Below are 25,541 nucleotides of genomic sequence, written 5' to 3' on the forward strand. Positions count from 1 at the left end.
ATACACTTGGTATTCAGTCTAGCACAGCACCAGAGCTTTAGAATAGTGATACACTTGGTATTCAGTCTAGCACAGCACCAGAGCTTTAGAATAGTGATACACTTGGTATTCAGTCTAGCACAGCACCAGAGCTTTAGAATAGTGATGGGTATTTATGACAGCCTTATTCTATGAAATATGATTGAATTGGATGTCATTTTTTTAGGGGGAGTATATTATATGGGGGTGTTTGTAATCGTCTGTTTCTATGGTTTTGATGACTCATTGTCACTGCATTTCAACATCACCTTGTCAAAATAAAACTGAAGTATACAGTGTATTGTGTACGGTACCAAACTCTCTCCAGCTCTTCAGAAATATCTATTCACTACCTATACACTGTGTCTACTTTCTCACAGAAAGAACAGAGATATTATCCATAAACAAGCAGGTGAGTAGAGAGATTAACATGGACAGACAAATTGAAAGATAAGCTTTAGTGTGTTTACTACCTCTTTTGCTTTTTTGTTTTTACTGTGTGCAAATCCTTTTTCTTTTTCAACGGTATGTTTAAACTCTTTGTCCCTTGGTTAGGGGACTATTTTCAATGCTATATGGTAACACATTGTATCAAGATTGGCTAGTATCCGCCCATAATGCAATGTTGGAAACTCTAAAGCTAAAACTACAACTGAATTGACTGATTCGACACTTTAAGAAAAACAGGTGCTAAGAAGAACCATACAGGGTTCTTTGGTTTGTCCCCATTGGGTAACTCTTTTGGTGCCTTTGTAGAAGGTTCTATCTAAAAACCCTTTATGTAGGGTTCTTCAAAGAACCCCCTGTATATGGTTCTACCTAGAAGCCTCTATGAAGGGTTCTACCAAGAACCTTATCAGCCTTTCAAATTAAATTATTTATGACAATACAATACATGTATCTTATATAATGGGTGGGTCTAATCCTGAATGGTGATTGGTTAAAACCGTATTCCAGCTGTTTTCTATTCCACAAGTTACCACAGTCATTTTAACGTCATAGATTTAGCCAATTTACTCTGTTCCATCTGTTCCATCTGAATCCACCGTCTCATCAGCCCAGCCATGCCATCTGTAAACTTGATCTCCACTATTAAAAGCATCTACAACAGTAGAGATTTGAATAAAATTTAGTCGGTCTCTCCGACATTTGCAACACTGTTTCAATATTCAAATTCATTCTCCAGCTGTCCCATAGCAGCAAACGTGTCGGGAGTCAGGAGTCGGGATGAGACAGACAGGCAGGCAGCTTTTCTCAGTCAGTCGAAATCATGAATCAGCTGGCATAATTTTTCTGGATATATACAAAGAACTATCAATAGAAAACAGGTAAAACGAAACAAAGTGCAGCTAGTTTGCAGTCTTTCCAGCTTCAGTTTGAAGTGATTCTGCTAGCTGTGTTATTGGCTAGCTCCTCTGAACATCAGAGTCCTGAGGAGATCACATTTTCTATGCCAGGTGAAATTGCGCATCATTAGCTCATTGTTATGGATGTATCCAAATAAATGTCACTAGAAAACACCTTAAACAAATGCAGCTACTTTGTTGTTATTCTGGCTGCACTGTTTGACGTGACTAAGTTAGCCGTAGTTGTCTAGCTAGCAAGCAAGGGATAAGAACGTTGCCAGAAAGCATGGCAATAGAACATTTAGAACGAACGACTGGGTCGTTCTAAATTCTCTGGCAACCGAACCGATAGACCAGCCGGCTTGGGTAGCAACCCTAGATTTGTGTCGGGACTATATCTTGTGGAAGGATAAATAGTATGAATAAATTAATTAAAACGTTAAATTAAAATATGTAAATCATTATTTGAATATTTTGGTAACCCTTTGTATAAAAGTGATACAACCCTCAAAGCCGGTGTTTGTCTAGGGCCTAACAACACCCATGCCATTATATCCTCCAGAACACGGGCTTCTTGTGCGTTATCACTTAAATAAGGCCTTTCTTTGAGGCACCTAGCTACAGTATACCCTATTACAGTTTATTAATCATTTCCTGGTTTACAGGCCACATCAGGCCTGCAAGTCACATTGTGCTGGCTTGAAAAGTGATGTGTAATTCAATACTTGAATCAAGCCAGAGTTAGCATATCCACCAAGTGGAATTGTTAATCAATGCTAGGGAATACTGAAAACTAAGACTACCACGATCATCTAAACTGGAACAACCAAAATTACTAACAGATTGGATTAGTTTAGAAAACACATTTCTGTGTATCATAAAATGTATTAACCAATAAATGTTCATATTACAGTAAAATAAACAATTCTAAAAATATCTCTGCAATAGAGCATGCTGTGAAATATTATATACGATTCTATGTTGAACCCTGTTTCTAAAACTGTTTGAATGATGTCTGTGAGTATAACAAAACTCATATGGCAGGCAAAAACCTGAGAAGAAATCCAAACAGGAAATGAGAAATCTGAGGTTGGTCGAATTTCAACCCAGTCCCTATTGAATTCACAGTGGGATATGGATGAGGTTGCACTTCCTATGGCTTCCACTAGATGTCAACCGTCTTTAGAAACTGGTTTGAGGATTCTACTATAAAGGAGAGGCTCATGAGAGCTCTTTGAGTCAGTGGTCTGGCAGGGTGTCTCAGACTTGTGACGCGCACTCCTGACAGAGTTTGCTCTCGTTCCAGTGCTTTTCTTCAGACAATGAAATTCTCCGGTTGGAACCTTATTGATGATTTATGTTAAAAACATCCTAACGATTGATTCCATACATTGTTTGACTTGTTTCTACGGAATGTAACGGAACTTTTCGAGTTTTTGTCTGGACAAAGTGCTCACGCCTCATGAAGGTGGATTACTGGGCTGAACACGCTAACAACAAGTGGCTAAATGATGAACTTTATGGAACAAATCAGTCATTTATTGTCGAACTGGGATTCCTGGGAGTGCCTTCTGATGAAGATAATCAAAGATAAGTGAATATTTATAGTGATATTTCTAACTTCTGTTGACTCAAATGGCGGATATTTCATTGGCTGGATTGGGCTCTGAGCGCCGTTCTCAGATTATGCTTTTTCCGTAAAGTTTTTTTGAAATCTGACACAGCGGTTGCATTAACACTTCAGGCAGCTGGTCTGCAGATGCTCTGAGGACACGGCTTCGGATGTCCCCGTGGCCGGCAGCCTTGCGACAGTTAACACGCTTAAATGTCTTACTCACGTCAGCCACGGAGAACGAGAGCTCACAGTCCTCATGAGTGCCGTTGGCCCACGTCGGTGGCTATGCGTTTTGCTCAAACAGGGCGAAGAAGGTGTTTATCTTGTCCGGGAGCGCGGCGTCAGTGTCCCAACGTGGCTGGCTTTCCCTTTATAATCCGAGATTGTCTGGAGTCCCTGCCACATACGTCTCATGTCTGAGCCGTTAAATTGGGACTCCACTTTGTCCCTGTACTGTTGTTTTGCCTCTTTGATTGCCTTACGGAGGGCATAGCTGTTCTGTTTGTACATGTCCATTTTCCCAGTCGCCTTGCCATGGTGGTCTGCTCTTTCAGTTTTGCCATCTATCGGTGGTTTTTGGTTTGGATAAGTTCTAATCATCACAGTGGGAACAGCATCCTCTATGTACTTCTTGATGAACTTAGTCACCTAGTCAGTGTATACGTCAATATTGTTCTCAGAGGCAATGCAGAACATTTCCTAGTCTTGAAGCATAGATTCCGATTGGTCAGACCAACGTTCAAGAGTCGTTACCATGGGTACTTCCTGTTTAAGTTTCTACCTATAGGAGGGGAGGCATGACCTGATTTGCCAAAAGGGTGTTAAGGGAATTTTTATCAATGATGACTAATTATGTATACATTTCAATCAGGACTGACTAATCAGAATACTATTATGTTACTGTATATGTACTAATCTGAATACTATTATGTTACTGTATATGTACTAATCAGAATACTATTCTGTATATGTATGAGTTTTCTTTCTTGATCCCAGTACTGAATATAATGTGTGTGAATGTGGTCAAGAGTTAGAACAATGACTGTCTTTTCCTTGGTAGAAATGAATGAACGATATCTTCAGACTGGCTAGAATGCTTATCTACACGAGAAGACCTTGGCTCGTAAATTATATTAAATTGGTAGGGAGACAGATGTGGGAAGGCTTGAGATACCGCCTTTGTACTGGAACGGAGATGGCACGGGTTGGTGCTGAAACTAATGACGTCATTTTCAGTTTATAACCTGTGGTAAACTGTATCGTGTTCAGTACTCTCGTGAATAAAGGCTGCTATTTGACTTTAAGACTGGGCTCTGTCCATTTCTATAAAATAAGGGTCATACAAATTCTTATGAATTGACAGAGTGTTTAATTTTAATTGGGAATTAAAACAGAGGAATTAAATTCCTGCAACAGCGGGGGAGTGCCTTGTCGAAGGGGGAGAGCTCGATCCCGCGAGTAGCACAGGAGATGAGTTGATAAAACGTTGGTGTTTTCCTCAGATTTCATTTATTATAGTCCCCTGCCACAATAAATTGGGCCTGAGGATATGCGTAGTTCCTATAGAGCCGTCGGAGGGTCGGCTTCGGGGGGAAATACATGGTCGTGACAATAACAGAAGAAGATTATCTCAGGATGTAATGCGATCGGCATTTGATGGTGAGGTATTCCAGATCGGGAGAACAAATGGACTTGAGTTCCTGTACTTTACCACAATCACACCATGAGTTGTTAACCACAAAACATACACCTCCACTTTTCTTTCTTCCTGTCTGTGCGATGGACGGAGAACTCCGCTGGCTGAATCCCCATCCCTCAGCTTTATAACAAACCAAGTGGCGGGGCTGCAGACTGGGGCTGACACTTTTTGTCTTTACAGAATAAAACAATGTAAGACCCAAATAAAAGGTCCAAAACTAATAGGACTCCACTGATTAAATCACATTTAGTGACATAAAGAGCAAGTCGGAAAATGGATGTTGGAACCATTAATGTAACTCTGGGGGAAGAGTTGTCACATCAGAGAACTACTGGAACACTGATTGCTGAGTTAGTAGTCACACACACACACACACACACACACACACACACACACACACACACACACAGTTGCATTTCAACTTTAGATCACCAGTTAGTGTGATAAATGTGATAAAAATAGATTTGCAATGGGAAGTAATAGCTGGTTTGTTCATTTTCATGTTGTCATTGTTTACAGACGGCTCGATGCGGAAGCTCTAGGAACAATACTTACGACTCCACGTGTTGAATGTGTACTTCACTATAAAATAAGTGTTTAAAACACGTTTTTAACCAGGGTCTCCCATTTTGCTGCCTGTGGGCTGCCATTCTAATCCATTCTAGACCACACAGTCGTGCGAGAGCTACAACGCAATCTCCCACTTCTACTGGCGAAAATGGTGATGCTATGTTTTCATATATTTTCTTGATTTTTGAGTTTGATAGAACATATTGGAAGATTTTTGGTCCTATAGTCACGGTTCGCCACTGGACACACACACACGTACACAGCCAAAAATGACACCTATATCATTGATTTTCTAGGGTTAGAGGTTAAACTGTGGTGATAGGGAGGGCGTCAACTACAAGACCACCTAATGGCTACATAGATAACAGCACAGTAATACACAGCACATCTATTTAACCATAGTTGACAATGACAAGTATCCAATAGCAGCAGTCTATTGCTAAAACGGATTCAGTGACTAAGATCTGGAGAAGAAACTACAAAAAAAAATAACTTAAACATTAAAATAGCCAATTGTTCTCTTCCCAGGTAGGATTACTTTAATAAAATGAGTTTACAATAATCATGCTGTTTTACTGAGGGAGAGAGAGAGCACACTGACTCTAAAAGGAGAACTGTAGAGAGAGAGACTACCAAGAGGACGACCGAGAGGGAGGGAGCGAGACGACCGAGAGGGAGGGAGGGAAGGAGTGAGACATCCGAAAGGGAGGGAGAGAGCGAGACAACTGGAGAGAGAAAGAGTGAGACAACTGGAGAGAGAGAAAGAGAGAGACAACTGGAGAGAGAGAAAGAGAGAGAAAACCGGAGAGAGAGAAAGAGAGACAACCGGAGAGAGAGAAAGAGAGACAACCGGAGAGAGAGAAAGAGAGACAACCGGAGAGAGAGAAAGAGAGAACTGGAGAGAGAGAAAGAGAGAACTGGAGAGAGAGAAAGAGAGAGAGACAACAAGAGAGAGAGAAAGAGAGACAACTGGAGAGAGAAAGAGAGACAACCGGAGAGAGAGAAAGAGAGACAACTGGAGAGAGAGAAAGAGAGACAACTGGAGAGAGAGAAAGAGAGAGAGACAACTGGAGAGAGAGAGAGAGAGAACTGGAGAGAGAAAGAGAGAACTGAAGAGAGAGAAAGAGAGAACTGGAGAGAGAGAAAGAGAGAACTGGAGAGAGAGAAAGAGAGACAACTGGAGAGAGAAAGAGAGACAACTAGAGAGAGAAGAGAGAACTGGAGAGAGAAAGAGAGACAACTGGAGAGAGAGAAAGAGAGACAGCCGGAGAGAGAGAAAGAGAGACAACTGGAGAGAGAGAAAGAGAGACAACTGGAGAGAGAGAAAGAGAGAACTGGAGAGAGAGAAAGAGAGAACTGGAGAGAGAGAAAGAGAGAGAGACAACAAGAGAGAGAGAAAGAGAGACAATTGGAGAGAGAAAGAGAGACAACCGGAGAGAGAGAAAGAGAGACAACTGGAGAGAGAGAAAGAGAGACAACTGGAGAGAGAGAAAGAGAGAGAGACAACTGGAGAGAGAGAGAAAGAGAGAACTGGAGAGAGAGAAAGAGAGAACTGGAGAGAGAGAAAGAGAGAACTGGAGAGAGAGAAAGAGAGACAACTGGAGAGAGAAAGAGAGACAACTAGAGAGAGAAGAGAGAACTGGAGAGATAGAAAGAGAGAGAGACAACAAGAGAGAGAGAGAAAGAGAGACAACAAGAGAGAGAGAGAAAGAGAGAGACAACCGGAGAGAGAGAAAGAGAGAGACAACCGGAGAGAGAGAAAGAGAGACAACTGGAGAGAGAGAAAGAGAGAACTGGAGAGAGAGAGAAAGAGAGAACTGGAGAGAGAGAGAAAGAGAGAACTGGAGAGAGAGAAAGAGAGAACTGGAGAGAGAGAAAGAGAGAACTGGAGAGAGAGAAAGAGAGACAACTGGAGAGAGAGAAAGAGAGACAACTAGAGAGAGAAGAGAGAACTGGAGAGAGAAAGAGAGACAACTGGAGAGAGAGAAAGAGAGAACTGGAGAGATAGAAAGAGACAACTGGAGAGAGAGAAAGAGACAACTGGAGAGAGAGAAAAAGAGACAACTGGAGAGAGAGAAAAAGAGACAACTGGAGAGAGAGAAAAAGAGAGAACTGGAGAGAGAGAAAGAGACAACTGGAGAGAGAGAAAGAAACAACTGGAGAGAGAAAGAGACAACTGGAGAGAGAGAAAGAGACAACTGGAGAGAGAGAAAGAGAGACAACTGGAGAGAGAGAAAGAGACAACTGGAGAGAGAGAGAGAGAGAACTGGAGAGAGTGAAAGAGAGAACTGGAGAGAGAGAGAGAACTGGAGAGAGAAAGAGAGAACTGGAGAGAGAAAGAGACAACTGGAGAGAGAAAGAGACAACTGGAGAGAGAGAAAGAGACAACTGGAGAGAGAGAAAGAGACAACTGGAGAGAGAGAAAGAGAGACAACTGGAGAGAGAGAAAGAGACAACTGGAGAGAGAGAGAGTGAACTGGAGAGAGAGAAAGAGACAACTGGAGAGAGAGAGAGACAACTGGAGAGAGAGAAAGAGACAACTGGAGAGAGAGAAAGAGACAACTGGAGAGAGAGAAAGAGAGACAACTGGAGAGAGAGAAAGAGAGACAACTAGAGAGAGAAGAGAGAACTGGAGAGAGAAAGAGACAACTGGAGAGAGAAAGAGACAACTGGAGAGAGAGAAAGAGAGACAACTGGAGAGAGAAGAGAGAACTGGAGAGAGAACTGGAGAGAGAAAGAGACAACTGGAGAGAGAGAACGAGAGACAACTGGAGAGAGAGAAAGAGAGAGAGAGAGAGAGAGAGAGAGAGAGAGAGAGAGAGAGAGAGAGAGAGAGAGAGAGAGAGAGAGAGAGAGAGAGAGAGAGAGAGAGAGACAACAGGAAAGAGAGAAAGAGAGAGAGACAACAGATACAAAGAGAGCCAGAGAGATAAAGCTGATTTTTTTATAGTAGCTAGTAATGCTATTTGGCTAATACACCCTGTATCTAATTAGGTTGAGAAATGCAGTGTTTTCCCCAAAAGAGTGGCACTGGGATGGCAGCATGTCAAGCTGATGTTTCCCATGATTCACAGCCCAAAGCAGCAGCAAACCAACATAGCTACGCTCAGAGAGGAGGGGGAGGGAAGAGAAAGGGAAGAGGGGTGCTAGTGGGGGGAGAGAGAGAGGTGGGGAGAGAGAGATTTGGGGTGAGAAAGAGGTGGGGGGAGGGAGAGAGAGAGAGGAGAACGTGAAAAAAAGAGGGGAGAGAGGACAAAGAAAGAGATGGGGTAATGCTGCTGCCTCATAGTATAGGTGAGAGAGAGACAGAACGAGAATGGACGAATGAGAGAGGAAGGGAAAAAGATGAGAAAGGCTAAATAACAACCCACTTCATCTATACAGCAAATGGGCCACATGTCAGATCTCATGGAGTCAACACTAGCACAGCTTTGTGATCTACCAGTGTTGTGAAATATACACACTGATGCAGCTGACACCATGCACTGTACCAACACAGACACAGAGGACATAGTGCTTTGAACATGGTAGTTACATGGAGATTATAGAACATAAAACCATGTGGAGAGATGGGAAAGAGACAGAGAGAGACAGAGAAAGAGAGAGTGTGAGCATGAAGAGAGGAAGAGAGAGAGAGAGAGACAGGGAGAAAGAGCGAGAGAGAGAGAGAGAGAGAGAGAGTACGAGGAGAGGAAGAGAGAGAGAGAGACAGGGAGAAAGAGCGAGAGAGAGAGACAGGGAGAAAGAACGAGAGAGAGTGCGAGGAGAGGAAGAGAGAGAGAGAGACAGGGAGAAAGAGCGAGAGAGAGAGTGTGAGGAGAGGAAGAGAGAGAGAGAGACAGGGAGAAAGAGCGAGAGAGTGCGAGGAGAGGAAGAGAGAGAGAGACAGGGAGAAAGAGCGAGAGAGAGAGTGTGAGGAGAAGAAGAGAGAGAGAGAGACAGGGAGAAAGAGCGAGAGAGAGAGTGCGAGGAGAGAAAGAGAGAGAGAGAGTGCGAGGAGAGAAAGAGAGAGAGAGTGAGAGAGAGAGACAGAGAGAAAGAGCGAGAGAGAGAGTGCGAGGAGAGAAAGAGAGAGAGAGTGCGAGTGTGAGGAGAGGAAGAGAGAAGGATAGGAAGACAGAAGGAAGAAAAATAGTAACGGGGAGACAGAAGAGAGAGTTAGGCCGGGGACCATTGATCAGCCTCAACAGCCACATCAGGGGTGGGGCCTAGAGCCCTAATGAAACCCAAACACCTAGAACAAATCAAAGCTTCGTGTAAACAAATCCATCTCCACGGCAATGTGTCTGTCACCCCAGCGATGGTCGAGGTTGCCGTGATGTTGACAGAGGAGTGGGACGGATCACCACGGTAACACAAGCCCTGGTCAGGTCTAGTTTCGGGGAAGTGTGTGTTTTGTGTGTGTGTGTGTGTGTGTCTACCCATGTCTATTTCTATGTGTGTGTGCATTTGTGTGTGTCTGCATGCTTGTGTGTGTGTGGCAGAGTGGTGTTAAATCACTAATGGCCGCCACGCATCCCAATCGACCAGGGTCACAGCACAACAACAGTGTTGCCGCGGGGACACATCAATCAACCTGGACATTTCTGTCTCTCTCTCAACACAGCCCGGCTACAACAGACAGAGAATAACCTGGTCATAATCACCAGAAAATAAAGAGCAGAGAACATGAAAGGAGAGGATGAAGTGAATGAGGAGGATGATTAAAAGAGAAGAGATAAAGGATAAATAGAAAGAGAAGAAGAGGAGCGAACAAGGCATGGGAGAAAGGAAAGAGAACAAGGGATGGGAGAAAGGAAAGAGAACAAGGCATGGGAGAAAGGAAAGAGAACAAGGGATGGGAGAAAGGAAAGAGAACAAGGCATGGGAGAAAGGAAAGAGAACAAGGCATGGGAGAAAGGAAAGAGAACAAGGGATGGGAGAAAGGAAAGAGAACAAGGCATGGGAGAAAGGAAAGAGAACAAGGCATGGGAGAAAGGAAAGAGAACAAGGCATGGGAGAAAGGAAAGAGAACAAGGCATGGGAGAAAGGAAAGAGAACAAGGCATGGGAGAAAGGAAAGAGAACAAGGGATGGGAGAAAGGAAAGAGAACAAGGGATGGGAGAAAGGAAAGAGAACAAGGGATGGGAGAAAGGAAAGAGAACAAGGTGAACACTGTCACATTCACCTATAATATCAGTTGAACAGTAACACAACTATGAGAAACTGTGAAAACGTGATCACATCTGAAGTGTTCCAAAAACATGTTGTTTTCACATGTAAAAATTAATGGGAAATCATGTGATTTTCCACACGTGAAATCATGTGTATTTTTCTGTAACAGGTGAATGGAGAGAAACAAGAGGGAGAGGGCATAGGAGGGTCAGGAGAAGAGCGGGAGAGGGCATAGGAGGGTCAGGAGGAGAGAGGGAGAGGGCATAGGAGGGTCAGGAGGAGAGAGGGAGAGGGCATAGGAGGGTCAGGAGGAGAGAGGGAGAGGGCATAGGAGGGTCAGGAGGAGAGAGGGAGAGGGCATAGGAGGGTCAGGAGGAGAGAGGGATGAGGGGATCGGACAGAGAGACAGAGAGGACGTGAAAACGGCCAAGTGGAGGAGAGAAGAGAGTTGACAGAGGAGTTTCCTGAGACTGGAGTGAATGGAGGAGGACAAAAGGATGAACCAATGAAGAGAAATGAGGAGAAGAAGAAACCATCAGAAAACTGGGACTATCACAGAGATGACATGACACAGTCATTCTGTGTCTTGGCCAGCTGCCGTGGTCCTATCAGCACTGTAATTACTCCACTTGGCTGTGATTACAGTATCAGAAAGGGGCTGTGGTGAGAGCCTGCAATCATCCTATCAGAGAGAGCCTTTCACTCAACGATACTCACCATTCACTACTACTGCACTCCCTGGGCCCTGTTCCAACACTTCCCTCCTTTTCGCCTCATTTCCTTGAGATTTGCAAGCGCATTTGGTTTTTGCTTCAATCTTGCATTGAAGTCAGTGGGATTTTGCCCACTAGTTTAGCCTAAAGCTATTTTCACACAAGAAACAGGTTCTCAAGATGATCAATTCTGTATATTCGCATTGAGCCGTCAGCTGACTTTCACATATCACCAATCATCGCAACTCGGGCCTTCCTCGGGCTAGGCGAGAGCCCAAATTTTGTCCCAGGCTTCAGGCTCTGCCAAAAGGGTAATATGAGGTTGAGAGTTTTCCAGGAGGTTTGTTACTGAGTGGAGAATTGTGTGTGAGTAGCGGTGTGTGTGTGTGTGTGTGTGTGTGTGTGTGTGTGTGTGTGTGTGTGTGCATGTCTGCTCTTGCTTGGGTTATTCAATTAATAATTGCAGCTGGAGGGTAAGAGACACCCACACACACACACACAACGGTTAGGGCTTTGGGATTATCAAACACCCCTTTGCCTCGTGTGTGTGTGTGTTTGTGCGTGTGTTCACGTGTGTGTGAGAGAATTAATGAGTTATTGTTTGTTGGTGTCACAGTCCTATGATTGTGTGGTTCCTCCCTGTGGGATGTGTTCACACTGTTATTAAAGCTACTTCCTTCACTCTGGGATATGTTCACACTGTTATTAAAGCTACTTCCTTCACTCTGGGATATGTCACACTGTTATTAAAGCTACTTCATTCACTCTGGGATATGTCACACTGTTATTAAAGCTACTTCCTTCACTCTGGGATATGTCACACTGTTATTAAAGCTACTTCCTTCACTCTGGGATATGTCACACTGTTATTAAAGCTACTTCATTCACTCTGGGACATGGTCACACTGTTATTAAAGCTACTTCCTTCACTCTGGGACATGTCACACTGTTATTAAAGCTACTTCATTCACTCTGGGACATGGTAACACTGTTATTAAAGCTACTTCATTCACTCTGGGACATGGTCACACTGTTATTAAAGCTACTTCCTTAACTCTGGGATATGTTCACACTGTTATTAAAGCTACTTCCTTCACTCTGGGACATGGTCACACTGTTATTAAAGCTACTTCCTTCACTCTGGGATATGTCACACTGTTATTAAAGCTACTTCATTCACTCTGGGACATGTCACACAAGTAGCTTTCATAACAGTGTGATCATGTCCCAGAGTGAATGAAGTAGCTTTCATAACAGTGTGACCATGTCCCAGAGTGAAGGAAGTAGCTTTAATAACAGTGTGAACATATCCCAGAGTGAAGGAAGTAGCTTTAATAACAGTGTGACCATGTCCCAGAGTGAATGAAGTAGCTTTAATAACAGTGTGAACATATTCCAGAGTGAAGGAAGTAGCTTTAATAACAGTGTGACATATCCCAGAGTGAAGGAAGTAGCTTTAATAACAGTGTGACATATCCCAGAGTGAAGGAAGTAGCTTTAATAACAGTGTGACATATCCCAGAGTGAATGAAGTAGCTTTAATAACAGTGTGACCATGTCCCAGAGTGAATGAAGTACAGTGCCTTGCGAAAGTATTCGGCCCCCTTGAACATTGTGACCTTTTGCCACATTTCAGGCTTCAAACATAAAGATATAAAACTGTATTTTTTGTGACGAATCAACAACAAGTGGGACACAATCATGAAGTGGAACGACATTTATTGGATATTTCAAACTTTTTTAACAAATCAAAAACTGAAAAATTGGGCGTGCAAAATTATTCAGCCCCCTTAAGTTAATACTTTGTAGCGCCACCTTTTGCTGCGATTACAGCTGTAAGTCACTTGGGGTATGTCTCTATCAGTTTTGCACATCGAGAGACTGACATTTTTTCCCATTCCTCCTTGCAAAACAGCTCGAGCTCAGTGAGGTTGGATGGAGAGCATTTGCGAACAGCAGTTTTCAGTTCATTCCACAGATTCTCGAATGGATTCAGGTCTGGACTTTGACTTGGCCATTCTAACACCTGGATATGTTTATTTTTGAACCATTCCATTGTAGATTTTGCTTTATGTTTTGGATCATTGTCTTGTTGGAAGACAAATCTCCGTCCCAGTCTCAGGTCTTTTGCAGACTCCATCAGGTTTTCTTCCAGAATGGTCTTGTATTTGGCTCCATCCATCTTCCCATCAATTTTAACCATCTTCCCTGTCCCTGCTGAAGAAAAGCAGGCCCAAACCATGATGCTGCCACCACCATGTTTGACAGTGGGGATGGTGTGTTCAGCTGTGTTGCTTTTACGCCAAACATAACGTTTTGCATTGTTGCCAAAAAGTTCAATTTTGGTTTCATCTGACCAGAGCACCTTCTTCCACATGTTTGGTGTGTCTCCCAGGTGGCTTGTGGCAAACTTTAAACGACACTTTTTATGGATATCTTTAAGAAATGGCTTTCTTCTTGCCACTCTTCCATAAAGGCCAGATTTGTGCAATATACGACTGATTGTTGTCCTATGGACAGAGTCTCCCACCTCAGCTGTAGATCTCTGCAGTTCATCCAGAGTGATCATGGGCCTCTTGGCTGCATCTCTGATCAGTCTTCTCCTTGTATGAGCTGAAAGTTTAGAGGGACGGCCAGGTCTTGGTAGATTTGCAGTGGTCTGATACTCCTTCCATTTCAATATTATCGCTTGCACAGTGCTCCTTGGGATGTTTAAAGCTTGGGAAATCTTTTTGTATCCAAATCCGGCTTTAAACTTCTTCACAACAGTATCTCGGACCTGCCTGGTGTGTTCCTTGTTCTTCATGATGCTCTCTGCGCTTTTAACGGACATCTGAGACTATCACAGTGCAGGTGCATTTATACGGAGACTTGATTACACACAGGTGGATTGTATTTATCATCATTAGTCATTTAGGTCAACATTGGATCATTCAGAGATCCTCACTGAACTTCTGGAGAGAGTTTGCTGCACTGAAAGTAAAGGGGCTGAATAATTTTGCACGCCCAATTTTTCAGTTTTTGATTTGTTAAAAAAATTTGAAATATCCAATAAATGTTGTTCCACTTCATGATTGTGTCCCACTTGTTGTTGATTCTTCAGAAAAAAATACAGTTTTATATCTTTATGTTTGAAGCCTGAAATGTGGCAAAAGGTCGCAAAGTTCAAGGGGGCCAAATACTTTCGCAAGGCACTGTAGCTTTAATAACAGTGTTAACACATCCCAGGGTGAATGAAGTAGCTTTAATAACAGTGTTAACACATCCCAGAGTGAATACTATTCATCCCCCTTGGCATTTTCCCTATTTTGTTCATTACAACCTGTAATTTAAATGGATATTTATTTTTGATTTCATGTAATATGAGATATGGAGAGAAGCAGAGAAGGGAGGGAGAGATATTGAGATAAACAGAGGAGGGAGAGAGAGATAAACAGAAGGGAGAGATATGGAGAGAAAGAAAGTGATAAAGAAATGTGTTCTTCTCAGCTTTACAGACGACAGGCCCAACGTATCGAGCAGAGCAAACGAGAGAGAAAAATCATATTTGTACGCTATGAGCTTTGCCACAGGGACTGTGACATCACCACAGACAGATTACACACACACTTTTTTTTTGCATACTCATACACACACCCTAATAAACACACACACCCTCAGAGTGTCTGAGCTCGTCTGGGCCAGTGTATGTATGGAGTTGACAGGTGACACACAGGGTTGACGCTAACGGGCATCAGGCGATTCAGAGTTCCACTACACACGCCAATCCTCCTAATGACTGAGAACACACACACACACACACACACACTTGCATGATGCAAATGCACACACATACACTATTTCAATCTCGTGCACACAAACACTCATTTTCAATCTCAAACCCATACCAATAGGCACGCGCGCACACACATACACGTCCCTATTCCCCACCCACACCAAATCAGCAGGGAGAAAGACTCCAATCAGCAGGCCCCACTGTGGAGGAGTGACAGTCTCTACACCCTGCTATTATTAGACTGAACTGGAGAGCAGAGAGAGAGAGCAGGAAGAGAGGGAGAGAGAAGAAGGATGGGAGAGAGGGAAGAAATGGAGAGAGGGGAGATGGAGAAGAGACAGAGAGAGGGGGGGACATGGGGAAAAGACAAAGAGACAGAGAGAGGGGGGGACATGGGGAAAAGACAAAGAGACAGAGAGAGGGGGGGACATGGGGAAAAGACAAAGAGACAGAGAGAGGGGGGGACATGGGGAAAAGACAAAGAGACAGAGAGAGGGGGGGACATGGGGAAAAGACAAAGAGACAGAGAGAGGGGGGGACATGGGGAAAAGACGAAGAGACAGAGAGAGGGGGGGGACATGGGGAAAAGACAAAGAGACAGAGAGAGGGGGGGACGTGGGGAAAAGACGAAGAAACAGAGAGAGGGGGGGACATGGGGAAAAGACGAAGAGACAGAGAGAGGGGGGGGGACATGGGGAAAAGACGAAGAGACAGAGAGAGGGGGGGACATGGGGAAAAGACAAAGAGACAGAGAGAGGGGGGGACATGGGGAAAAGACGAAGAGACAGAGAGAGGGGGGGACATGGGGAAAAGACGAAGAGACAGAGAGAGGGGGGGACATGGGGAAAAGACGAAGAGACAGAGAGAGGGGGGGGGACATGGGGAAAAGACGAAGAGACAGAGAGAGGGGGGGACATGGGGAAAAGACGAAGAGACAGAGAGAGGGGGGGACATGGGGAAAAGACGAAGAGACAGAGAGAGGGGGGGACATGGGGAAAAGACGAAGAGACAGAGAGAGGGGGGGACATGGGGAAAAGACGAAGAGACAGAGAGAGGGGGGGACATGGGAAAAAGACGAAGAGACAGAGAGAGGGGGGGACATGGGGAAAAGACGAAGAGACAGAGAGAGGGGGGGACATGGGGAAAAGACGAAGAGACAGAGGGGGAGATGGAAAAGAGACAGAGAGAGAGGAGGAGATGGAGAGAGTGAACAAGCCAAAACAAAGAGAGAAAGGAGAGGAGTGTGAAAGTCAAAGGAGGAAAATATGGGTAAAAAGATACATTAGAATAGAGAATGTGAGAGAAAGAGAGATTGAAAGAGAGCGGGATGGTGGGACACCTCATCAAACCTTGATTCAGCCATCAAACCCACAAGGACACTTGGCTTAGTCTAGACAATGTCCTGTAATCAACTTACCACCCCGCCTATCTACACACACACACACCACCACCCAGCCCACTCTGGTGCCCACACACACACACACCTCCATGGCAACGCTGACAGCACCAGCCAGCTGAAGTAGCATTGATGTGGCAGCCCATCCTAGGAGAGAGAGAGAGGGATAGAGGAATATAGGGAGAGGTAGAGGGATAGAGGAATGTAGGGAGAGGTACAGGGATAGAGGAATGTAGGGAGAGGTAGAGGGATAGAGGAATGTAGGAAGAGGTAGAGGGATAGAGGAATGTAGGGAGAGGTAGAGGGATAGAGGAATGTAGGGAGAGGTAGAGGGATAGAGGAATGTAGGGAGAGGTAGAGGGATAGAGGAATGGAGGGAGAGGTAGAGGGATAGAGGAATGTAGGGAGAGGTAGAGGGATAGAGGAATGTAGGGAGAGGTAGAGGGATAGAGGAATGTAGGGAGAGGTAGAGGGATAGAGGGATGAGTAACACAGAAGCTCACCGCCATAAACAATCCGACGAAAATACGAAGGGACAGACAGGCTGTGACTGTGGGGTGCGTCGCTAAATCCCCCATTAGCCACTCAGAGCCACAGTGAGAGAAAGATAGAGAGTGAGAAAGTGTGTGCGTGAGTGAAAAGGAGAGAAAGAGAAAGAGCGAGAGAAGGGAGAAAGCGAAAAAAAGAGGGGACAGAAAAAGAGAGAGAATGAGACCACCAGAGCGAGAGGAAAAGAGAGGGATGAATCATTCCTGGACCCACCCCCCCTCCCTAGTGGCATAATGAACATGGACACCTAGTGGCATAATGAACATGGACACCTAGTGGCATAATGAACATGGACATCTAGTGGCATAATGAACATGGACACCTTGTGGCATAATGAACATGGACACCTAGTGGCATAACGAACATGGACACCTAGTGGCATAATGAACATGGACACCTAGTGGCATAATGAACATGGACACCTAGTGGCATAATGAACATGGACATCTAGTGGCATAATGAACATGGACACCTAGTGGCATAATGAACATAGACACCTAGTGGCATAATGAACATGGACACCTAGTGGCATAATGAACATGGACACCTAGTGGCATAATGAACATGGACACCTAGTGGCATAATGAACATGGACACCTAGTGGCATAATGAACATGGACACCTAGTGGCATAATGAACATGGACACCTTGTGGCATAATGAACATGGACACCTAGTGGCATAACGAACATGGACACCTAGTGGCATAATGAACATGGACACCTAGTGGCATAATGAACATGGACACCTAGTGGCATAATGAACATAGACACCTAGTGGCATAATGAACATGGACACCTAGTGGCATAACGAACATAGACACCTCCGAGGCCTAAGCAAAAAAGCAAGAATGTGGTGCACGCCCACGCCACCACCAAAATGAAACAGTGAGATAGGAGAGAGGAAGGGACGACACCATTTAGATGAAACGAGACGGTGACAATACTACGGGCCGATTATCAGCACAAAATGTCATCACTGAGATAGCAGGCTCTACATCTCAAGCAAAAAACAACATCAGCAATACACTCCCCAGCTTCCGTTGTTTATGTGACACGGACATGCTACAGCATTCAGGGACTGTACCGTGGCTAAGGTGCACACGGAGCAAGGAGACACTGCCTGGAATCTGTCTGTTGATGAGCTGGAAGTGTTCATTTCAATCCTGTATCTCCGTGGAGCATTCGGTGGAAAGAGCGTGTGTATGGAGAGCTTCTGGTGAGATACTTTTCTTTGGAGAAACCATGTCATGGGATCGCTTCAGAGAGATCATGCTTTACCTCCATTTTGATGAAACAGAAATTTGCCATGGTATCCAACGTATAAATACCTGAATATTTTTTACTGCTGTCTTATCGACACGTATATTCATTATAATGCCATTATTGCTTTTTGCTGATTTTCACTGTTTCTCAAGCACACTTGTCACTTATAATGATGTTTAGGATACTGCTGTTTCTATCATTTGACCTTGTGTCTTACTGTTCATGCGTCTTGGTGAATGTGGTATTTTGGGGTATTGTTTTTGTCGTCATAAAAAGAAGCTGTTACCGTGTTCCAACACATACGCCTTCTGTTTCATAATTGCAGCAAAGGTATTCCATTAATAAAATGCATAGAACATTTTAATGTTATGTTTTTACATATAGCCTAGTCACAAACTAATGAAATAAAAAGTACCTTAGACCTTCATAAACATAACCAAACGATTGTTTTCACAATAGCATATATTAAAGCATTAATTACACTGTTAGAATGTTGTAGTCAAAGTGACTGCTCATTAGCTTGAAGGGGGGTTCCCTCAAGGCCCAGCTGTTCTAGTGTAAAAGAGAATGAAATTAAAGCAGAAAGAGGAGAGAACGAGTGATAAGAGGATTGACAGACAGAGCCGAGGCCGATAAGAGGAGTGACAGACCGAGCCGAGGGCGATAAGAGGAGTGACAGACAGAGCCGAGGCCGATAAGAGGAGTGACAGACAGAGTCGAGGGCGATAAGAGGAGTGACAGACAGAGCCGAGGGCGATAAGAGGAGTGACAGACAGAGCCGAGGCCGATAAGAGGAGTGACAGACAGAGTCGAGGGCGATAAGAGGAGTGACAGACCGAGCCGAGGGTGGTAGGACGAGTGACAGACCGAGTCGAGGGCGGATCAGACAAGCATTAAAGAAGAGCATGATAGAGCAAGATTAAGACTAGAGAAAGACATGGAAGCAGAAAGACTGGGAAAGACCCAGTTTCATTGACATTCAGTGTGATTCTCTCATGAGGTTGTGGGTGGGAGAGTGAGGAGCAGCTGGTGACCGGGGTGACTCGGAGGCCAGGTCTGCTGCCCATTGGTTGGGCTAGGCAGGGCTAAATTTAGACTGCAAGCATTGGCCGGGCCATCAGCTGACTACTACACACATTCTGAGAAACTGACTGACCAAAATGTCATGGAAACATGCTATAAATATTGTACAATGCGTGTGTGTGTGTACTCACAGCCCTCGTATATGTCCGTGGGTATGTGGACTGCTGTGGTGTTGTAGGAGATGAGGCGTCTAAATTGCTCGTCTTCCTTAAACTCTGGATAAAGCCGGTTTGGCTTCTTGACCTCTGTATCATTTGAGTCCAGCTATAAGGGAAAAAGACGAAAAGAATGAGATATTATTGACGCAAATTGGAGGTCAATGGAGAGTATACTGCATGGATTTGGTGAATACAAATTATTGTGTGTGTGTGTGTGTCTGTCACTTTGCATTATGGTGCGTTGTATGATAACACATGCGTGTGTCTGTGTGGCGCTTGCTCCATCTCCTGTGGCTGTGAATAATACTGGCGTGTGTTCAGATGCCTGACAGTACTGATCTCCTGTGTCTTGGCCCGTCAAAGCCAGAATGACATCAGTTGTTCAGGAGAGGTGTGTGCCTGCCTGCATGTGTTCTATCACCACATCCCCTGTGGAATTACTATCTGATCCCCAGTATCAAATCAGACAGATGACTTCAGAGGCCAAGGGATGCAGACGATATCACAGGCACAGATACGTGTTCTTGAGATAATCTCTCGCACGCACGCACGCACGCACGCACGCACGCACGCACGCACGCACGCACGCACGCACGCACGCACGCACGCACGCACGCACGCACGCACGCACACACACACACACACACACACACACACACACACACACACACACACACACTAGACATAACATGCATGCACGCTCATTTGAATATGCGCGCATACAAACACACATGCTAACAAAAACACACACTAACCCTAGCGTACTATAGCAACTGTTTTGTGTCTTTTCAGGGCTCTAGAGCCTGGGCCACAGCTGGGGGATGTGGGGGATCCTTTACGGCTATCAATACGCTTTACAACAGGTTTAGTAACCATGGCTACAAAGACAGAGGGTGCAGGTGGGATTTTGTTGAATATACAGACTCAATATGACTCAGATCACGTCTCTTCACTGCACATGGAGGAAGTAACAGTAGAAATGTACTCACGTTTTCTTTGGCATAGTAGTAATGGATGTCATCAGGCTATGGAGAAAGGGCGGGAGGGAAGAGAGAGAGAGAAAGATGTAAAACACAGATTTCTGAACACAGCCGGTCTTTGGTAGGGGTTTAAATCAATGTGCATTGTAAAGTTTTCAGACAGTGTTAGAGTTGTGTGGAAACTGTGTTCCTATGTTGTTTCTATTCTTCAGTGTGCTTGTATTATTTGTCTTATTTTGTCAATTCAAGCACTTCTTCACTCTCTGCGTATGTCTATGTGTGTGTCTCACATGCACAAGTGTGTGTACTCCCTTAATACAGTGCGTGTGTGTGTGTGTGTGTGTGTGTGTGTGTGTGTGTGACACAAAAGCATCAGTAGTGTTGTAACCAACTCTCTCTTTCATCCGCTGTGCGAGCTTCCTGTCAGAGCACGAGCAAGCCAGGCGCTAATGAGCTAGCCTATCCAGCCTAGCTGACAGATGGATGCCTTGGGGACATGGAGCCGGTTCACTGGTTAGCACCACCTGCCTGCCACCCCCGGCGCTGCAACATGGGGCTAACGCTACATGAACCACAGACCTGTGATCTGCTGGTGGTGTGAGGCTCGATAGTTAGCGCCAGGCCATTAGCGATGAGCTAGGTGTTAGCGATAGACAGTTCTGACAGCGGTGCTCCAGCATCTGCTCACCTCCCGAGAGACAGGCTGCAGTCCTTGCAGAGCTTACACACAAGCTCGCACACATATACACACTCTTTCTGTCTTAGTTTCTACTGTATCTCCTATATACTCAGATCCCTGAGGGGTGAGACAGTGTGACCTTAGTGTGAGTGTCGCTCCACAACATTAAGATGGCCTGACAGCCATCATGAGGAGGTCTCTTCATGTTAGCTTTGAAGCACTGTGGCTACACTCCCCACCTCCTGAAGTGTGTGTGTGTGTTTGTGTGTGAGAAAGTGTGTGTGTGTTCTAAATGCATGGATGTGAATGTGTGTTAAGGTGGTTTCACACACACAGAGGCTTGTAGAGTACTGGGGTAAATGTTTTTAAGTGATGTAACTCCTGAGGGAGGGAGGACGTCTTCTGGGCTTTCATACAGAAATGAGGCGTGTGTGCAGGGATATTTGATCTCCTACACCAGATTGTGTACACACACACACACACACACACACACACACACACACACACACACACACACACACACACACACACACACACACACACACACACACACACACACACACACACACACACACACACACGCACGTACACACACACACACGCACCCTTGGGTGCAGCAAGGACATGGGCGGTTCACGGAGGACTACGCTGTAACCGCGATGTTGGCCGGACGGATTGAGAAGGAGTGAGGAGGGGGTGTCTGGAGACAGACTGGACCACGTCTCCTCCTAACACTTTCACTGAGCGCGTGCAAGAGCCACATGGAGCCAAGACACTCCTCACGACACGCAACATTGCCTGAGAAAGCCAGCGGTTTTCTGAAATGAATAGAGAAAACTACATTCAGCCTCGTTTGTCGTTGCCTGGTTGACACGCACCCGCACACACACACACTTGGGATCAATTAGCTAGCTCAACATAAACAGTCTGAAAAAGCCAACCTCCGAGTCCTTTCATCGGTGCAGGCTTAATTGGCTAAGACTAACATGTGCGCTAATATTTGCTCGTTAGTTACAGAAAACGCTGGACGTTCACACTAATGACTCTACGCCAAGGGATAATTATCCAAGCTAGCCAAGCATCTCCATCCAGTCACACATCCCAAGCCTCAAAGAAGTAGACCACGCCAGCATAAAGCAGCACGAAGCTGATACTACTTTGTCCCACACACACGCATGTGCACAGGCACGTACACAGGTGGAGCACGCACGCACGCACAAACACACGCACGCACAAACACACGCACAAACACACGCACGCACACACACACACACACACACACGCACACGCACACGCACACACACACACTTCCCGTGAGCGTGTCGGAATCAGACTGATAAGAATCCTTTAATGAAGAACAGTCATTAAAAGGAGTATCGGAGGCGGTTATAATGACACTGTCCAGTTTGAAGCTAATAGACTAATAGGAGGTAATGGAGTCTTCCCACATAGAGGCAGTCAAATATATATATATATATATAAACAGGGAATTTGTCATTTTCAATATATGGCTGCCGAAAGTGAGTGGCTTTCGCATTACTAAGTAGGAGAAGTAAGTTAACAATTTTAATTCATTAGAAAAACTTTGTGGCTCAGACAAAGAACGTTTGGACATGGGGAGTTGAGGAACTGCATCATAATTCATGATGAGGCCTACTAATCAAGTGCAGAGACAGGCTGCTCAGCAGAGAAATGTGTCCGATGGGGAGTGAGTTCAAGTAGAAGAAAAGGTTACTGGAATCGTGTTCATACAGTGCATTCGTAAAGTATTCAGACCCCTGGGCTTTTTCCACATTTTGTTACATAACAGCCTTATTCTAGAAAATATATATATTTTTATCTCATTAATCTACACACAATACCCCATAATGACAAAGCGAAAACAGGTTTAGAGAAATGTTTGCACATTGATAAAAAAAAAATATATATGATATTATATTTACATAAGTATTCAGACTTTTTACTCATTACTTTTTAGAAGCACCTTTGGCAGCGACTACAGCCTCGAGTTTTCATGGGTCTGGAGCTACAAGCTTTTGGGGAGTTTCTCCCATTCCTCTCTGCAGATCTTCTCAAGCTCTGTCAGGTTAGATGGGGAGCGTCGCAGCACAGCTATTTTCAGGTCTCTCCAGAGATGTTCGATTGGGTTCAAGTCCGGGCTCTGGCTGGGCCACTCAAGGACATTTAGAGACTTGTCCCGAAGTCACTCCTGCATTGTCTTGGCTGTGTGCTTAGGGTCGATGTCCTGTTGGAAGGTGAACCTTTGTCCAAGTCTGAGATCCTGAGTGCTCTGGAGCAGGTTTTCATCAAGGATCTCGTTGTACTTTGCTCCGTTCATCTTTGCTTCGATCCTGACTAGTCTCCCATTCCCTGCCACTGAAAAACATCCCCACAGCATTATGCTGCCACCACCGTGCTTCACCATAGGAATGGTGCCAGGTTTCCTCCAGATGTGACCCTTGGCATTCAGAACAAAGAGTTCAATCATGGTTTCATCAGACCAGAGAATATTGTTTCTCACGGTCTGCGAGTCCTTTAGGTGCCTTTTGGCAAACTCCAAGCGGGCTGTCATGTGGCTTTTACTGAGGAGTGGCTTCTGTCTGGCCACTCTACCATAAAACCCTGATTGGTGGAGTACTGCAGAGATGGTTGTCTTTCTGGAAGGTTCTCCCATCTCCACAGAATAACTCTGGAGCTCTGTCAGAGTGACCATCAGGTTCTTGGTCAACTCCCTAACCAAGGCCCTCTCCCTCGATTGCTCAGTTTGGCTGGGCGGTCAGCTCTAAGAAGAGTCTTGGTGGTTCCAAACTTCTTCCATTTAAGAATGATGGAGTCCACTGTGTTCTTGGGGACCCTCAATGATGTGGAAATGTTTTGGTACCCTTCTCCAGATCTGTGCATCAACACAATCCTGCCTCGGAGCTCTACAGACAATTCCTTTGACTTTATGGCTTGGTTTTTGCTCTGACATGCACTGTCAACTGTGGGACCTTATATAGACAGGTGTGTGCCTGTCCAGATCATGTCCAATCAATTGAATTTACCACAGATGGACTCCAATTAAGTTGTAGAAACATCTCAAGGATAATCAATGGAAACAGGATGCACCTGTGCTCAATTTCGAGTCTCATAGAAAAAGGTCTGAATACTTATGTAACTAAGGTATTTGTTTTTTATTTTTAATACATTTGCAAACATTTCTAAAAACCTGTTTTCACTTTGTCATTATGGGGTATTGTGTATAGAAAAACACTGATGTAATACATTTTAGAATAAGACTAATGTGGAATGTGGAAAAGGGGAAGGGGCCTGAATATTTTCCGAATGCACTGTACACTGGCTTAATGGGAATTTGAGAGAGTAAGACCCAGTGCGTGCATGGCTCTGAATGTGTCCCAATGCAATCTAATTGAATTCTACTTAATTGAACGCTATTAAAACTCTATTGTCAATCTAATGAGATTTTATACAAAAATGAACATCTAATGTCTTTTTTTTACCAGGTAAGTTGACTGAGAACACATTCTCATTTACAGCAACAACCTGGGGAATAGTCACAGGGGGAGATGGGGGTGAATGAGCCAATTGGAAGATAGGGATGATTGGGTGGCCATGATGGTATGAGGGCCAGATTGAGAATTTAGCCAGGTTAACACCCCTACTCTTATGATAAGTGACCACAGAGAGTCAAGACACCCATTTAATGTCCCATCTGAAAGAAGGCACCCTAAACAGGGCAATATCCCCAATCACTGGCTCTGGGGTATTGGGATATAGTTTTTTTAGACTCGAGGAAAGAATGCATTCTACTGGCCCTCCAACACCACTTTCAGCAGCATCTGGTCTCCCACCCAGGAACTGACCAGGACCAACCCTGCTTAGCTTCAGAGGCAAGCCAGCAGTGGGATGCAGGGTGGTAAGCTGCTGGCAATTACAACAATCATATATGATCGTGAATGAAATCAATCTTTTCTTATAGAGTTCAAGGCTTCTATAGGTAATGCATCCAGAGATAATGAGGATATTAATAATGTTGATCTCCACAACCACTGGCTCACCTCAGGATCATTCTTCCACCGATGCCACATCTGAAAATCCTCTGCAGCGGATGCCAGTGTCTGGACAAAAAAACAGATAAATAGAGTTGGAATTTTAACACATATTTCCTTTCAATTAAGGAGTTGACATAGTGCTTGTGGCAAGCAGAGAGAGAGAGAGAGAGGGAGAAAGAAAGAGGGAGAGAGAGAAAGAAAGGTACAAATGTTCATTAACATTGATCACAGACATGAAAGTGTTAAGAGCATAAAAGCCACCATAGTCCTCCACCGTACAAAACATATACTGAGGGTACATTACACACCTCAGCTCACCTTATCATGGCTCATTCACACAACTGGCTCACCTTATCATGGCTAATTCACACAACTGGCTCACCTTATCATGGCTAATTCACACAACTGGCTCACCTTATCATGGCTAATTCACACAACTGGCTCACCTTATCATGGCTAATTCACACAACTGGCTCACCTTATCATGGCT

General features: G+C 44.6%; 1 protein-coding gene across 2 annotated transcripts in view; it reads right to left on the minus strand.

Annotated features, from left to right (window-relative positions):
* The window catches only part of LOC139393227 (voltage-dependent calcium channel subunit alpha-2/delta-1-like), a 153,078-nt gene that overhangs the window by 64,970 nt on the left and 62,567 nt on the right, over positions 1-25,541 (minus strand). For both annotated transcript variants that reach the window (XM_071141676.1, XM_071141675.1), the window contains exons 4-6: positions 25,058-25,117; positions 20,330-20,365; positions 19,314-19,446 (exon numbers count right to left, since the gene is read on the minus strand). In XM_071141676.1, coding sequence (XP_070997777.1) covers positions 19,314-19,446; positions 20,330-20,365; positions 25,058-25,117 — 229 coding nt within the window. The remainder of the gene's footprint in view (positions 1-19,313; positions 19,447-20,329; positions 20,366-25,057; positions 25,118-25,541) is intronic.

Source organism: Oncorhynchus clarkii, chromosome 33, assembly GCF_045791955.1.
Source record: "Oncorhynchus clarkii lewisi isolate Uvic-CL-2024 chromosome 33, UVic_Ocla_1.0, whole genome shotgun sequence".
Taxonomy (NCBI): domain Eukaryota; kingdom Metazoa; phylum Chordata; class Actinopteri; order Salmoniformes; family Salmonidae; genus Oncorhynchus; species Oncorhynchus clarkii.